This window comes from Neofelis nebulosa, chromosome 7, assembly GCF_028018385.1.
Source record: "Neofelis nebulosa isolate mNeoNeb1 chromosome 7, mNeoNeb1.pri, whole genome shotgun sequence".
Classification (NCBI taxonomy): domain Eukaryota; kingdom Metazoa; phylum Chordata; class Mammalia; order Carnivora; family Felidae; genus Neofelis; species Neofelis nebulosa.
Genome location: NC_080788.1, coordinates 4,390,502 through 4,406,840, shown reverse-complemented (window position 1 = coordinate 4,406,840; position 16,339 = coordinate 4,390,502). Strand labels below are relative to the sequence as shown.

Here is a 16,339-nt window from a genome sequence, read left to right as displayed (position 1 = left end):
TGACACTTCTATTACTAGAGTACCTGTTCAGTGTCCTCTCTTCCCTGCTTTAGCAGATGAAAGAAAAGCATTCTGAGTTGGCCCTGGAGAATAAACATTTCCTTCATAAGGAAAACCGCTAGTAGATTCATTCTTTGGAGTATTTGTAGGCACACCTCAGAGATATTTTGGGTTCGGTTCCAGACCACGGCGATAAAGTAAATGTCACAATCAAGTGTGGTAAGCGAGGTTTTCAGTTTCCTGAATGCATATAAAAGTTATGTTTCGGGGCGCCTGGGTGGCTCACTCGGTTAAGCGTCCGACTTCGGCTCAGGTCATGATCTCGCGGTTCGTGAGTTCAAGCCCCGCGTCAGGCTCTGTGCTGATGGCTCAGAGCCTGGAGCCCGTTTCAGATTCTGTGTCTCCCTCTCTCTCTGACCCTCCCCCATTCATGCTCTGTCTCTCTCTGTCTCAAAAATAAATAAAGGTTAAAAAAAAAAATTAAAAAAAAAAAGTTATGTTTCTACCGTGCTGTAGTCTGTTAGGTGTGCAATAGCATTATGCTTACAAATAGTATGTCATTTTTTAAAATTCTTTTAACGTTTATTTACCTTTGAGAAAGAGAGTCAGAGCACGAGCGGGGGAGGGGCAGAGAGGGAGGGAGACACAGAATCCGAAGCAGGCTCCAGGCTCTGAGCTGTCAGCGCAGAGCCCCACGCGGGGCTCGAACCCACGAACTGTAGTGAGATCATGACCTGAGCCAAAGTAGGATGCTCAACCGACTGAGCCACCCAGGCGTCCCCCAAAAGTACACACGTTAATTAAAAAATGCTTTATTGCTAAAAATGCGAACCATAATCTGAGCTTTCAGTGACTTGGAGTCAGTGATCACAGATCACCATCACGAATACAATGAATGAAAATGCTCGCAGGGCACGTGGATGGCTCAGTGGGTTAAGCCTCCAACTCTTGGTTTCAGCTCAGGTCACGATCTCACGGTCTTGTCAGTTTGAGCCCTTCTCATCAGGTTCTGTGCTGACAGTGTAGAGCCTGCTTGGGATTCTCTCTCCCTCCCTCCCTCCCTCTCTCCCTACTCCTCCCAAACTCTCACTGTCTCCACTTCCCTCTTTTTTCCCCTCCCAAACTCCCGCTGTCTCTGCTTCCCTCTCAAAACAAACAAACAAACAAACAAACAAACAAACAAACAAACAAAAAAAAAAAAAAAAAAGAAAATGTTTGGGGTGCCTGGGTGGCTCAGTTGGTTAACCGTCGGACTTCGGCTCAGGTCATGATCTCATGGATTGTGGGTTCGAGACCCATATCGGGCTCTGTGCTGACAGCTCAGAGCCTGGAGCCTGCTTCAGATTCTGTGTCTTCCTCTCCCTCTGCCCCTACCCTGCTTGTGCGTGGGCACGCGCTCTCTCTCAAAACGGAAAAAAAAAAAAAAAAAAGAACTTTCCAGATTCAGAAGAGAGGAAGAAATGGGAGGGAAAGCTATCATTGACTTCCACGTTACCCATTATGCTGCCACAGCTCCCCGGAGGTAGCTGGTCTGACCCACCTCCGGGCCATACTGCTGAGTCCATCTATAACCAGTGAGACAAGTGGCTGGCTGTGCTCCCAGGACACCCAGCACGAGAGTCAGTGGGAGCAATCACATTGTCAAACACGATCAAGCCCCACAGCCTGCTTCCTTCATTTTCCACCAACATGGGAACCTCATTCTGTGCTGTACGTGGGGCAGCCCAGCAAGACTAGTCTCCCGGGGAGATATGCCTCGTGCATGTACTCCTCCTGGGCCCCCAGGTCACCTCTGGCCACGTGGTCTCGTACCTGGAATTTACCTTAATGCCTCTGCTTCTCTCGAGGCTCCTTCACCCTCCTCAGCCTGCACGAGGGAGCACAGGAAGGGGACGCCCGTGAAAAGCCCATCAATCTGCTCGGGTCTGCGGTGGGAGTGCCCTGCGCAGGTGTGGGGTAGGAGGGACACCCTGGGGTGCAGGGAGGACCCAGTCCCCAAGGGAGGCTCAGCTCTGGGCTGACGAATGGACCCCTCTCTCGTGAGCCTGGAGACAATGAGGTAGGGTGAGTTTCACAGCCAGAAGTTTAAACTCCATTTCGCTAGTAATATGGAAACTGCATGCCCATTACCAGTATCTACTCACCAAACCCAAAATATGTCTGATGATACCAAGGGTGGGGCAAGGGCATGGGGCAATGGGGGCTCTCACAGACTGCCAAAGTCACTTTGAAAAACAGTGTGGCTTTCACTCTCAAGTTAAGAATGCACCTTCTCAGCGCACCTGCGTGAGTGCCTGACTCTTGGTTTCGGCTCAGGTCACGATCTCACAGGTGGTGAGATCTGACGTGTTTGCTGAACAGCACAGAGCCTGCTTGGGATTTTCTCTCTCCCTCTCCCTCTGCTTCTCTCTCAAAATAAAATGAAACTTTTAAAATATATTTTAAAAATAAGTAAATACGTAAAGAAGAATGCACATTCTCTTTCACTCAGCCACTGCACCACTAAGGACACCCATGAAAGAAATCTTTGCACAGGTCTAGCAGGAGAAATAAACAAGAATGTTCTCAGTACCAGTTCTGCAAAAACAAATGTTCACTGCCAGCAGAACACATAAACTCATATATTCCTACAACAAAATACTATCCCACGGTCAAAATGAACCAAGGCTGCAGGCATCAACAAGGACGAATCGCAAAAACAATGTTGGAAGGTGATCGAAGGTACAAACTTCCTGCTGTAAGATACATAAATACTAGGGATAGAAGGTACAACATGATGACCACAGCTAACACTGCTGAATGATATATGGGGAAGTCATCAAGAGTGTAGATCCTGGGGCACCTGGGTGGCTCAGTAGGTTAAGTGTCAGACTTCGGCTCAGGGCATGATCTCACGGTTCATGGGTTCGAGCCCTGCATTGGGCTCTGTGCTGACAGGTCAGAGCCTGGAGCCTGCTTCGGATTCTGTGTCTCCCTCTCTCTCTGTTCCTTCCCCGCTCATACTCTCTGTCCCTTTCTCAAAAATAAATAAACATTAAAAAAAGAGAGAGAGACAGAGAGTAGATCCTAAGAGCTCTCATCACAAGGAGAAACCTTTCAGGGTGCCTGGGAGGCTCAGTCTGTTAACTGTCCAACTCTTAGTTTCATCTCAGGTCATGATCTCGTGGTTTGTGGGTTTGAGCTCTGTATCGGGCTCTGTGCTAACAGTGCAGAGCCTGCTTGGGATGCTCTCTCTCCCTCTCTCTCTCAAAATAAATAATCTTGAAAAAAAATTAAAAAGAAAAAAAAACAAGGAGAAACTTTTTATTGTATCTATATGAGATCAATGTAGCTAAACCTATTGTGGAAATCATTTCACGATATATGTAAATCAGGGGCACCTGGCTGGCTCAGTGGGAGAAGCATGCAACTCGGTTTCGGGGTCATGAGTTCAAGCCCCAAGTTGGGTGTAGAGATTACTTAAATAAAATTAAAAAAATATATATATATATATGTATGGGGCACCTAGTGGCTCAGTCGGTTAAGAGTCTGACTCTTGATTTTGGCTCAGGTCATGATCTCATGGTTTGTGAGATCAAGCCCCACATCGGACTCTGCACTGACAGCACAGAACCTGCTTGGGATTCTTCCCCCCACCCCCCCGCTCTCTGCCCCTCACCTGCTTGTGTGTGCTCTCTCTCAAAATAAAAAAATAAACATTAAAAAAATACATATATATTTGTAAATCAAACCACTATGCTGTATGCCTTAGACTTACACAGTGATGTGTGTCAGATATGTCCCAATTAAACTGGGCAAAAAAACCCCAACGCTAAGCAAAATAATAAAAAGGAAGTCACAAAAGGAGATACACAGTATGGGTCACCAGTAGGATATTTATATAAAGGTCAAAAACAGAAAAAACTAATATATTATTTAGGGCAAGGATCAAAAAAATACAGCCCGCAGGCCAAATCCAGCCCATAATCTATTTGTGTAAATAAAGTTTTATTGGCACACAGCCACGCCCATTCATTTACATACTGGGCTACGGTGGTTTTCTTGCCACAAGAGAAGTTGAATAGCTAGACAGAGACTCTACAGTTCATTAAAAAAGTTACTACAAGGCCCTTTAGAGTAAAATTTTGCCAACCTCTGGTTTAGGGATACACACAGGGGGCAAAACCATAAAGAAAATTAAGAGATCGCTTAATGCAAATTTCAGGAGAGTGGTAACCTTCTGAAAGGCATATAATTAGGGACAAGCCCATAAAGGGACTTCTGAAGGAGCAGTAAAATCCTAAGTTCCTCAACCAGGCGGCTGGGTATAAGAGTATTGGCTCTATCCTCAGACGTTAAACGGTACCAATAAACAGTTATAACAAACTTGGGGGTGCCTGGGGGGCTCAGTCAGTTCAACGTCCGACTTTGGCTCAGGCCATGATCTCCCGGTTCGTGGGTTTGAACGCCATATCGGGCTCTGTGCCGTCAGCTGGGAGCCTGGAACCTGCTTCGGATTCTGTGTTTCCCTCTCTCCCTGCCCCTCCCCCGCTCATGCTCTGTCTCTCAAAAATAAACAAACATTAAAAAAAATTAAACTTGTCAGAGAGGCTAATTTTCACTGTGAGCAGAAGCTTCTCGAATGGGGAGGTGGAGCCCTACACTCAGGGACACTGGGGAATTGTGCTGGGGACAAAGGAAGGGGCTGGGCCTGTGGGTTCCGGCCTCAGGGGAGAGAGGGGCTTAGCAGACTGTGGGGTTACCGGAGTGGGGTGTGTCCCCAGCAAGAGGGGACAAAAGAACAAGAGAAGAGGCCCCGGTGGCACCAAGAGGAGCAGGGGAAGGACGCAGGAGGCAGTGGGGACAATGCAGAGGGAACAAGAGAATGAGGTCCTGGGCGGTGGGAAGGAGGGTACCCCGTGGGTGGTAAATGCAGCAGCAGAATGAGTCAGCAGTGCCTCCGTGAGGGGCGGAGGGTTGTCTGGGGGGAGAAGGTGAAGTCCAGAAGGATACTTTATATAAAGCATCTTGGGGAATAGGCTTTAATGTGAGCTCCTGTCTCCTGCGCCCACCCCCTTCCTCTTTAGAGAGTTATCACTGGAACTTGCGCAGAGAAAAATAAAAAAGACTCCGTGGTAAAAGACCCAGCTCCTGCGGGTCGCTGGAACCACGTTTTTGGAGAAGGCACAAATGTGTCCACCGCCCCCAACCCCCGGCCTGCGGCCTTGCTCTGGATTTCAGAGGATGCTGTTGTGGCACAAAATGGCAGACATCCCTGGATTCCTCTCCATTGAGAGTTGTCCCCGAATCCAGGGTGTTGGAAGCTGGAAGAACCCGCAAATTTTCTACAAGAGGCTGGGACCGAGTTACAGCAACTGACAGACATGTTGCCTGCTTCCAGAGTAGGGATTAATAGATGCTTTTTCTCTTTTCTTCTCAACCCCAATCAGGGAAGAAAAGAAACCAACGTTCATTGAAAACCTACTGTGTGCCGAGACCCTTCCATTTGTCAGCTCCTTTAACAGAAGGTGATCGGATCCGAAAGAGGAAACTATAATGACGGGGGAGGAGGGGACCTGGCTGTGTTCTTGAAAGCAGTTTCGCATTCCCAGGAGAAAATACCAGCGAGTCAGGGCTTCAGATGCTGACATCCTCCGAAATTTCATGGTTAGGCAGTCCTCACTATGCAGCGGGCGCTGCTAAGTACTTGCAGAATGGATGACCTCCGAGGTCTCTTCTGACACGGGTTTCTGTGATCCTATAAATAACAGAACCACCAAGGGCAGCAGAGCCATCCAGAGCACCTGGGAGAAGCACCTGTTCCGGGCAAGTGCCGCCCACAGGCGAGGCGACACCTCACAAGGGGGCGGTGCTGAGCTCGGTCGGGGGAAAGAGGGCCAGTGGCACAATGAAATCCAGCACCCTTGTGGCTCTGGGAACGGAGTTCCCGCATAACGGAGGTGGCTGTTCTGCCCCCAAACTCCCCACAAATCGTCCCACTGTTGGTGTGCAGCTGGTAGCCATGGAATGGCTCAGGCCGCCGCTCTGGGTGCCCTCGCTCCTACCAGTCTGTCCACGCACAGGTGACACTGAGGTGCGGGTCCTGGGTCCCTCTCGGTACACCTGCCCCAGAGCCAGAGGGGATGCGGCCAGGCCCGGCCTTGTCACCCACTGACTATCCCACCCACCTTGTGGTGCGGCCCAGTCCGGCTTGGTCCCGGGACCCCAACGATGAGCCAGGCCTGGTCCCCGGTCCTCAGATAGAGGGTGGCACCCTGGCGGCCCACACACAGAAAAGGACCCGCGTGACCCCCCAGAATCGAGCGTGACCCCCCAGAATCGAGCAACGCCAAGATGATGCACCAGGACTCCGGCCCAGCCGTGCCTTTGGCAGTGGGTGGGGCTGACACGCAAAGCCTTTTCCCTGAGAAGAAGAAAGGGCCTACTGTTTCTGGAAAAATGAAGAACGGGTCTGAATACAGGTTTTTCCTGGGATGAACAGCACCAACTGCTCTCAGGGGAAGGAGAGGCCTTCCAAATCCTTCCCCAAATGGATCATGACAAAAGCCTGGATGGGACCCAGCACTTGCCGTGTCCTGGTGTGGAATGGCAGCCACCACCTTCCCTTAATGGGGGGCCTGTGCGCTGCGGGCCGGCCGCGGTTCACTCGGACGCTGAGTCTGCTGTGGCCTCTGCTCACAGCGACCTCAAGTCCCTTCCACACCTGCATGTCTATTCCATGGTTTGGGAGGGACAGCTGGCTGACAAGCACCAATAAGAGGCTCAAGGTTGTGGACCTGATTGGCCAGGCCAACAGACAGAGGCAGGACCCAGGCCCTAGACCTGCCCGAGGTCTGAGATGCAATTACCCACGCACCAAGACTCAGCCCCAAAGGCTAAAAAACATCTGACCGATCGGCCACCTTGGTTCGGATCAACATTTGGGATGAAAGGCCTAAAACAGAGCAGTGACTGCTATCTGTGTCCTATGTCCCAGTTCTCACGGCAGGAAACTTGCCTCCCCCCACCCCCACCTCTTCCCTGAGCGCTAATCACAGTAATTAAATGACTAAGGTCCCTACATGCCCACTACCCTGGGCCTCCTGCTCCCTCACAGGACACCCCCTTTTGCAGGACAGGCCCTGTCACGGTTCTCGTGCCGCAGGGGCAAAGTGGGAGCCCTGGGTGGGCTCTGCGAACACCAGGAGGCCAGGCCCAAGATCCTCGGGCTCCGTCTCTGAATTCCGGCAGTGTCCCATGGCCCAGGTTTCCAATTCCCACTCTGTAAGGGACCCCGCACCGAGCCTGAATTGGCTCCACTCTGCAGCCAGGGTGTCGGCCCCCCCGCACCCATGTGATTCCTCACACACCACTGGCACGTCCAGCTCACTCCCCACCACACCGTCCTGGCCCTTCAGGAGCCGCAGAGCTGTCTGATACAGTGGTGGACACTTTGACAAATTACTGAAAGCCCAGCTAATAGGACTAAAGCACTTTCTCTAAGAAAAGTGGTTTCATCTGTATTTACGCCTTGGATAACAGCTGACAGAAGGGTAAGCCCAGCTCAAGGACAGCAGATTGAAGTGACAGCGTCTACAGATAAAATAAAGTGGGTCAGCTTGACTGGCCACCCCTATCAGAGAATCCTGGCAAGAATCAAGGGGATTCCAGCTCAAAAGCATAGAGAATCGGGGCGCCAACTCTGGCTCTGGTCATGATCTCATGGTTCATGGGTTCAAGTGCCGTGTCGGGCTCTGTGCTGACAGCTCAGAGCCTGGAGCCTGCTTCGGATTCTGTGTCTCCCTCTCTCTCTGCCCTTCATCTGCTTGCACTCTGTCTCTTTCTCTCTCTCTCTCTCTCTCAAAAATAAATAAACATTAAAAACAATTTCGGGGCACCTGGGTGGCTCAGGTCATGATCTCACAGTTCGTCAGTTCGAGCCCCACATCAGGCCCTACGCCGACAGCACAGAGCCTGCTTCTGAGCCTCTGTCTCCCTCTCTCTCTGCCCCTCCCCCGCCTTCACCCAAGGAAACAAAACCACTAATTCAAAAAGACGCACTCCCACGTTTACTGAGTGTGATTTACCACAGCCAAAAGCACGGAGGCAGCCCAAGTGAGCATCCACAGACGAATGGGTAAGGATGTGGTACGTGTACGCGATGGAATGTCACTCAGGCGTAAAAAAAGGAATGAGGTCTTGCCATTTGTGACAACATGATTGGATCTAGAGAGTACGGTACGAAGTGAAATAAGTCAGAGAAACGCAAATACTGTATGATCTCACTTACATGTGGAATGTGAAAAAACAAAACAAATGAACAGAAAACAGAGAACAAACTCATGGTTGTCAGAGGAGAGGCAGGTGTGGGGGGGTGGACGAAATGCATTAAGGGCAAGCAGGAGGCCCAACCTTCCGGTTAGAAAATAAGTAAGGCATGCGGATGAAAAGTGCAGCACAGGGAATAGTCAATAATACTGTAAAAACGTTGTTTGGTGACAGGTGGTGACACTTCTGCTGAGCACGAAGTAACGCGTGGAGTCAGTGAGCCAGTATGTCATGTACCTGAAACTCACACAACATCGTATGTTGATTACACTTCAATTAAAAGAAAAAGACGGTCTCAGGACAAGTTGTGGCCATAAAACAAAACAGTAGGCATAAATGTGAGGTACTTCAAAGGCAGATTCTTTTGACCAACTAAAAAGGGAATGAGTTTCTACTTTTTTTCTTTTCTTTTTTTAGCCCAAATGATTGGGAATGAAAATGGAGAGGTGGTTTAGAGGGCAAATAGGGGAATTCAGCTTCAGATACACTGACTTTCTTTCTTTTTTTTTAATAAGTGACTTTATTTATTTAAAATTTTTAAGTCAACTCTACGTCCAACGTGGGGCTTGAACTCATGACCCCAAGAGCAAAAGTTGCACACTCTAGGGGCGCCTGGGTGGCTCAGTTGGTTGAGGGTTCGACTTCGGCTCAGGTCATGATCTCACAGTTCATGAGTTCGAGCCCCGTGTCGGGCTCTGTGCTGACAGCTCGAAGCCTGGAGCCTCCCTTGGATTCTGTGTCTCCCTCTCTCTCTGGCCCTCCCCTGCTCATGCTCTGTCTCTCTCTCTCTCTCTCTCTCTCTCTCTCAAAAATAAATAAACATTAGAAAAAAAAAAGAGAGAGTTGCACACTTTACTGACTGAGCCAGCCAGGCGCCCAGACAGACTGAATTTCTGGTGCAGCAGATAATGTAAATTGTAAAACTGTCCAGTGGGATGAACAGAGATTAAAAACAAACAAAAAAAAGGGGCGCCTGGGTGGCGCAGTCGGTTAAGCGTCCGACTTCAGCCAGGTCACGATCTCGCGGTCCGTGAGTTCGAGCCCCGCGTCGGGCTCTGGGCTGATGGCTCGGAGCCTGGAGCCTGTTTCCGATTCTGTGTCTCCCTCTCTCTCTGCCCCTCCCCCGTTCATGCTCTGTCTCTCTCTGTCCCAAAAATAAATTAAAAAAAAACGTTGAAAAAAAAAAAATAAAAAAAATAAAAATAAAAAAATAAAAAATAAAAAAATAAAAAAAACAAAAAAAAATCATAAAGCATCAAATCTACTTTTTTTGTTAACTTGGTGATACTGCCGACATGCCTTCTTTATCCTGCTCCCATAGCAATGTGGCCAAAATATCAAGGAAGACAGCAGAATAATACAAGCATCCAGAAAATAAATGTATTTCAAGAAATACTACAAAATCTTATAATAAAATTCGACTTCCGGGAATAACACCACCAAAACCAGACTAGATATAACACCCAATGCTGGTAAGGGTGTAACACGTGGGCATTCTCGTGCGTGCTGGAAGAAGGGACTCTTCAGAAGGAATTTGGTCACGTCCATCATAAGCCATAGTTAATATCTCGGCCTATAATATTACTTTCGGGAATCCATCCTAAGGAAATATCCACAAGAAAGCACTAGGTATGTGCTGAATGAGTGAGAGTATTTGTTGCATAAAGATGCTCATTAGGGGGGCCTGGGTGGCTCAGTCGGTTCAGCATCTGACTCCGGCTCAGGTCATGATCTCACGGCTTGTGAGTTCGAGCCCCGTGTCGGGCTCTGTGCTGACAGCCTGGAGCCTGGAACCTGCTTCAGATTCTGTGTCTTCCTCTCTCTTTGTTCCTCCCCTGCTCACACTCTGTGTCTCTCTCTCAAAAATAAATAAACATTAACAAAATTAAAAAAAAAAAAAAAGATGCTCATTATCTGTAACAGTAAAAAACTGGAAGCTACTTACATATGCAACCAGAAGGGGAGAGATTGAGAACATTACAGGACCTCAGTGGAGCCATTACACGGGCATTAAAACACCAGTTACAAAGCCAATGTGGTAACAGGGAAATCTTTTTTTTTTTCTTTTTTCACTTACCATAATTTTAAATGGAAAAAAAAAAAAAAGCAGGCTGTGGGACTATACCAACGTCGTGATTTTAAAAGCAGCATTTGCGTTAAGCATTAGGATCCGGTGCACCCTTTCCCCTCCACTTTCAAACCTATCTGCCTTTGATGAGAAGGAAGGAATGGAGGATGTTGAAATCAGCCTCTGGGGTGGTACCTTGGCTCCATCCACGCTGATGATGCGATAGCTGTTCCTGGTGACATCGTAGAAGTAGGAGACGGTGACCGCCTGCTTGCTTGCAGGCACCCAGTTCTTCTTGGTGCTGGGGTCGATCTGGAAGACGTGTGCCCGCGTGGTGAAGATAGGCTGTTCTCTGCGAGAGGAGAGAAGCGCGTGTGAGTTGAGGGAAGACGGCTTCGTGTATCGCCAGTGACTGCTGGCCCCCCCTGTGGCCCCCAGAGATTTTCATAGCTTATTGGCAATGCATACATTGCATCATACATATGCATGAGGACAATGAAAATAAGAGGAAAAAGAGACCCCAGCAGAGGAGGCACTGAAACCCCGCACACTGAGGCTTCAGGGCGACTGTCCTAATGAACAATTTGCCTTAAATGCCACTCCTAGTCCAGTGTTTTGCATCCTGCCGAAGGCCGGCTCTTTCTGACAGCCCGTTGGCCTCTTGGGGATTTTACGACACATTTATTTGGGAGGATTCTGCCATCATTTTAGCATTCTGCAATCCACTTGCAGCTTTGTTGTTATATTTCTAGTGAGTACTTCTCAAATCCGCAGCATTTTATGAATGATGGCTTCATTCGTAATGGACTGAGCCTTAAAGTTTTGTTTCCAACTTATAAACCTTTTTGAGTTTTAAAGTCATGAAACCCAGCTCTTTTGCTATTCTTGCCTCCGTATCACTGTTGTTGCTTTTTCCCTCTGCACGTCTGTAAATTTTTAATGTGATTCTTTACATTTTTTTTTTAATCTTTATTCATTTTTGAGAGAGAGACAAAGGCAGAGCGTGAATGGGAGAGGGGCAGAGAGAGAGACACACACACAGAATCTGAAGCAGGCTCCAGGCTCTGAGCTGTCAGCACGGAGCCCGACGCAGGGCTTGAACCCACGCACTGCGAGATCATGACCTGAGCCGAAGTCAGATCCCCAACAGACTGAGCCACCCAGGCGCCCCTAATGTGATTATTAACCAAATGAGCACACTATCCAGGTTTCTTTCTGACAAGTGGGGAATTAATTTGATCTTGACAATAAGCATCAAGAAATAAGGCAGATGGATAAAAACCATAATGTATTATACTGCAATTCATATTTTAAGGTATATGCCTCACAAAGTAAGGTAAAAATCAAACATAGCCTCATTGCAGAATATACCTAATTTTAAAGAAAGGGTCTTCAGGCAAACTGGCTCAAAAATCCTTAAGGTGTTCAGGGGCGCGTGGGTGGCTGAGTCGATTAAGCATCTGACTCTTAATTTGGCTCACGGTTCATGGGTTTGAACCCCACCATCAGGTTGGGATTCTCTCTCTCCTCTCTCTCTCTCTGCCCTTTCTCTGCTCATGTATGCACACATGCTTTTCCTCTCTCAAAATAAATAAACTTAAAAAAAATCCTTTAAGTGTTTAAAATAAGATGGGGGAAAAAGCCAGCAGGATGTAAAGATAGCCCCATCATTCATAAAATGCTACAAGTGTAATAAGCATTTACTAGAGATAAAAACAAAACCAAAAGGTAACTTACGACGAGTTTTCAAAATCCCGACGATGCCAAAAGAGACGACATAAAACAGTAGGACGTGACAAATGGGTAAAAAAAAAAAAAAAAAAATCAAAAGGAGAAAGTGAATTTTAAGTAGTCTGGTCTCTAGACAGAGTGGTTTCAGGCAAAGCAGGCTTTGAATCCATCCTGCCTATAGAAGGCTCATTACTGGAAAGAAAGCTCTTTCTTAGAAGAGAAACTTCTTCCTAGAAAAGCAATTTACTACTTGAGCCTCATGCAAAGAATACAGAACATCACCATGAATATCAGCATCGGCCATCGACTGTAGACAAATGCAGAAAGATTTTCATGACTGTTGTTCTGGGAGAATAAAAGCCAAGGGCATGCTATGCATGCCACCTCGATGCACCTGTTAATCGAGAGGCCAGCTTTCCAGAAGAACCAACAGAAGCATTCACTGCCCCCGCCCCCGAAACCTCCCTTTTAGATCCCAGAGCAGGACATGTGCCCCTGGGGGTGTGGATTACTAGGACATCTGTCTTCCCTCAACCGTGATTAAGTTCACCCCCCCCCCCCACCCATTCCCAAACTGACACCCTTCCAGCGGCAGGGGGACTGCGTGTGGAAACAAAAGGGATATTCTCATTGTAATTTCCCGCCTCTGCTGTCACCAGGGGCCAGCCTGCAGGGGAGTGTGTGCGCGTGCACCCGACTGCCAGCGCTGCTAATCACGTCCACGTGGGGAAGTCTGACATCTGGATCCCCCAGCTGTGCTGTCGGCCCCGGCACCATGTTTTGCAGATCATCTAAGCACAGCACCGTAAAGGAAAACACTTGTTCACACGGCATTCTCGTGCATACGCAAGAAGAGGGGCTGACGGAAAGGGCAGAAACCACAGAAAAAGTTTTCAAAGAAATCATGCAATGTGTACACATATCCAATCATGGTATACACCTAAAACTCACACAGTGCGATATGCCAATTGTACTTCGATAAGAGAAAATAACCACACTGTGCTGAAGTCCGCGCCTCCCTGGCACCGAGGGGGAACAAGCGGGCAGGGGCCCGGGGGTCGAGGCAGGAGCCCTCGCTGGGGAAGGGCTCGGCTTTCAGACTTGCCCTCGTGTCCTCCACACTGAGGAAGAGGGATTGGGTCCGGGCTTTAGCACCATTAGACCAGTGTTTCCTAACCCTCTGATAAAATTAGCTGGGGCACTTAATAAAAATACAAGATCCCTAGGCCACCTGGGTGGCTCAGTCGGTTGAGCATCTGACTTCAGCTCAGGTCATGATCTCCTGGTTCGTGAGTTCGAGCCCCGCGTCGGGCTCTGTGCTGACAGCTCAGAGCCTGGAGCCTGCTTCAGATTCTGTCTCTCCCTCTCTCTGACCCTCCCCCGTTCATGCTGTCTCTGTCTCAAAAATAAATACACATAAAAAAAAAAAAACCAAGATCTTGAGCCCCAACCTACCCCACTCCCCACCCCCCAGAAACCTGGCTGTAGAGGGAGGAGCTAGGTAGGTCTATTTTTTTTTTTTTAAGTTTATTTATTTTGAGAGAGAGAGAGAATGAACAGGGGAGAGGCAGCTGGGGGACTGGGGGACAGGGTGAGAGAGAGGGGACAGAGAATCCCAAGCAGACTCCGTGCTCTCAGAGCAGAACCCAATGCCAGGCTCAAACTCAGGAACTGTGAGATTGTAACAGGAGCCAAAATCAAGAGTTGGGCGCTCAACCGACTAAGACACCCAGGCGCCCCTGGGTAGCTCTGTTTTTTTTTTTTTTTTTTAAATTTTTTTTTTTTCAACATTTTTCATTTATTTTTGGGACAGAGAGAGACAGAGCATGAACGGGGGAGGGGCAGAGAGAGAGGGAGACACAGAATCGGAAACAGGCTCCAGGCTCCGAGCCGTCAGCCCAGAGCCCGACGCGGGGCTCGAACTCACGGACCGCGAGATCGTGACCTGGCTGAAGTCGGACGCTCAACCGACTGCGCCACCCAGGCGCCCCCGGGTAGCTCTGTTTTTAACAAGAGCTCCAGGTGATTTTTACCCCCAAAGAAGCTGGGGAGATAGGCACATCAAACATAACAAGTGATCTAGATAAAAAGATGGAAAAAGTAACCCCACAGCCGGCATCTCTCCTCCAGAAAGACACAGCTAATTTTGAATGACACGGAATGACACAAACACTTCCTCCCTCAGCCTGAAGGGGACTACGGTGACACCAAGAACAGGAACTTGGGGTGCAAAGGGTGGGGAGATGCACGGTGAGGCAGGAGTGCTCTGGGCAGAGACGGGGGTGCAGCTTGTGTGGCCAAGCAGTGATCTCCTGCAAGCACCCTGTGTCCCTGAGGCCTGCAGGAGAGAGAAAGTGAGGAGAGCAAAGCGAACAGAGGCGGGGTGGGAGGGACGGACAGACAGACAAGAGACAGGAGACCTCCTGACCAGGGATAAGCAAAAGAGGAGAGTCATGTGCATGGCGTGATTCAGGTCAAGGTGAACACACAGACAGGAAGATGCCCCAACTCCACATCTGCCCGCTCAGCACTGGGGATGGGCCACAGCCATCGTGGGTCACCCTGGGGGCCCCACCCAGAACCCCAAGTGTGTCGGAAATGCACAGCGGACCCAGCTGGCCACGCCCTCAGTGGCTGCAGCCCGGCTCGCCGTGGTCAGGTCTCTGCAGGGCAGAGCGGGGAGAGCCCAGGACCTGCCTTCCTCAGTCCTGGGAAAGCCAGCCGGCCTGGTAGCAGCTTTACATCCAGGAAACTACCCACGATACTGAGATTTCCACGTGAATAACCAAGCCTGAGGCCAGGGGCAGTTCCATTTAATTCTTCTAAAATTCAAAAATCTAATGGTATTTTAAAAAAAGGCGGGGGGGGGGGGGGGCAGGGAAGGATTGAAAAAAAAAAGCCAGCAATTAACATTAATGACTACTTACCATCTGCTGGGTTTGACATGTGACCTCTCCTTTAGGAGCACAGCAATTCTCCGGGCGGGGGGGAGGGGGGTGCACAGGTGGGGAAATGGGGGCTGAGAGAGGCCGAGGACCTGCCTTGGGCTACACTGTAAGCGGCAGACCAGAGATTGGAAGTCGGCTCTAAGTAACATGGTCACCCTCCCTCTTAATCATTATGCCACACTCTCTAAAATAATAGCTGTCTGCAAGAGGCAGCTTTGTTTTACTTTTTTTTTTTAATGTTTATTTATTATTGAGAGACAGAGAGACAGAACATGAGCATGGGAGGGACAGAGACAGGAGGAGACACAGAATCCAAAGCGGGCTCCAGGCTCCGAGCTGGCAGCACAGAGCCTGACGCGGGGCTTGAACTCACAAACTGCGAGATCAAGACCTGAGTTGAATTTGGACGCTTAACCGACTGAGCCACCCAGGCACCCCTGCAAGAGGCAGCTTTTGATGTGGTTCCCAACCATCCCCACCTCCTGGTAATCACACCTTTATGTAAGCCCCTTCCCTTGAGCACAGGACAGTGGGGGTGGGGGGAGGGAGGGTAACCTGTGACTTGCTTTTAACCAAAAGAATATGGCAAAGGTGATGGGACATCATTGTGCAAGTAAGCTACACAGGATCGTAGCTTCTGTCTTGCTAGCAGATTCTCTTGACTCTCGATGGCATTGGTGACGCAAGTCGCCGTGCTGGGGAGACCCCCAATTGCAGAACAGAGAGTGGCCTTCAGCCAACAGCCAGAGAAGAAATGAGGCTCTCAGTCCAACATGCCCGGGGAACTAAAATTCTGCCCAAACCGCTTAGAAGCTTGAGCTCAGATCTTTCCATGGTTGAGTCTTCAGATGAGATCTCAGCCCCCATTGACACCTTAATGACATCTCCTAAGAGACCCAGAGGACCCACTTAAGCCATGCCCAGACTCTAGATCCAGAGCAAGGGTTTTGTTTTAAGCTGCTAAGTTTGTGACAACTTATTGCACGGCAAAAGATAACTAATACATTGACCTTCATAGAAAGTTTACTATATACCACAAATCCTTACATCTTTATGGGCAAAATCCAGGGAGTCTATAAACCTGACTGTAGAATTCAGAAATGCAGACCCCAGCTCTGAGAGATCCCCTGAAAAAACGAAAATGCTGGAACTAGGGCACAGAAGTCAGTTCCTGTAAGTGTGCAAATCAGTATAAATAGAAAAATTCAAGAGAAGCAGAACTTTCCAACCCGGGAGGCCGCCTTTCCCTCCCAGCAGGGAAAAGCTGAGGGGAGTGTGTATCAGA

The 16,339-nt window shown here is 49.0% G+C and overlaps 1 protein-coding gene across 3 annotated transcripts in view; it reads right to left on the bottom strand.

Annotated features, from left to right (window-relative positions):
* The window catches only part of HOMER2 (homer scaffold protein 2), a 94,106-nt gene that overhangs the window by 31,281 nt on the left and 46,486 nt on the right, over positions 1-16,339 (bottom strand). For all 3 annotated transcript variants that reach the window (XM_058736441.1, XM_058736440.1, XM_058736442.1), the window contains exon 2: positions 10,571-10,727. In XM_058736441.1, the coding sequence (XP_058592424.1) occupies positions 10,571-10,727 (157 nt within the window). The remainder of the gene's footprint in view (positions 1-10,570; positions 10,728-16,339) is intronic.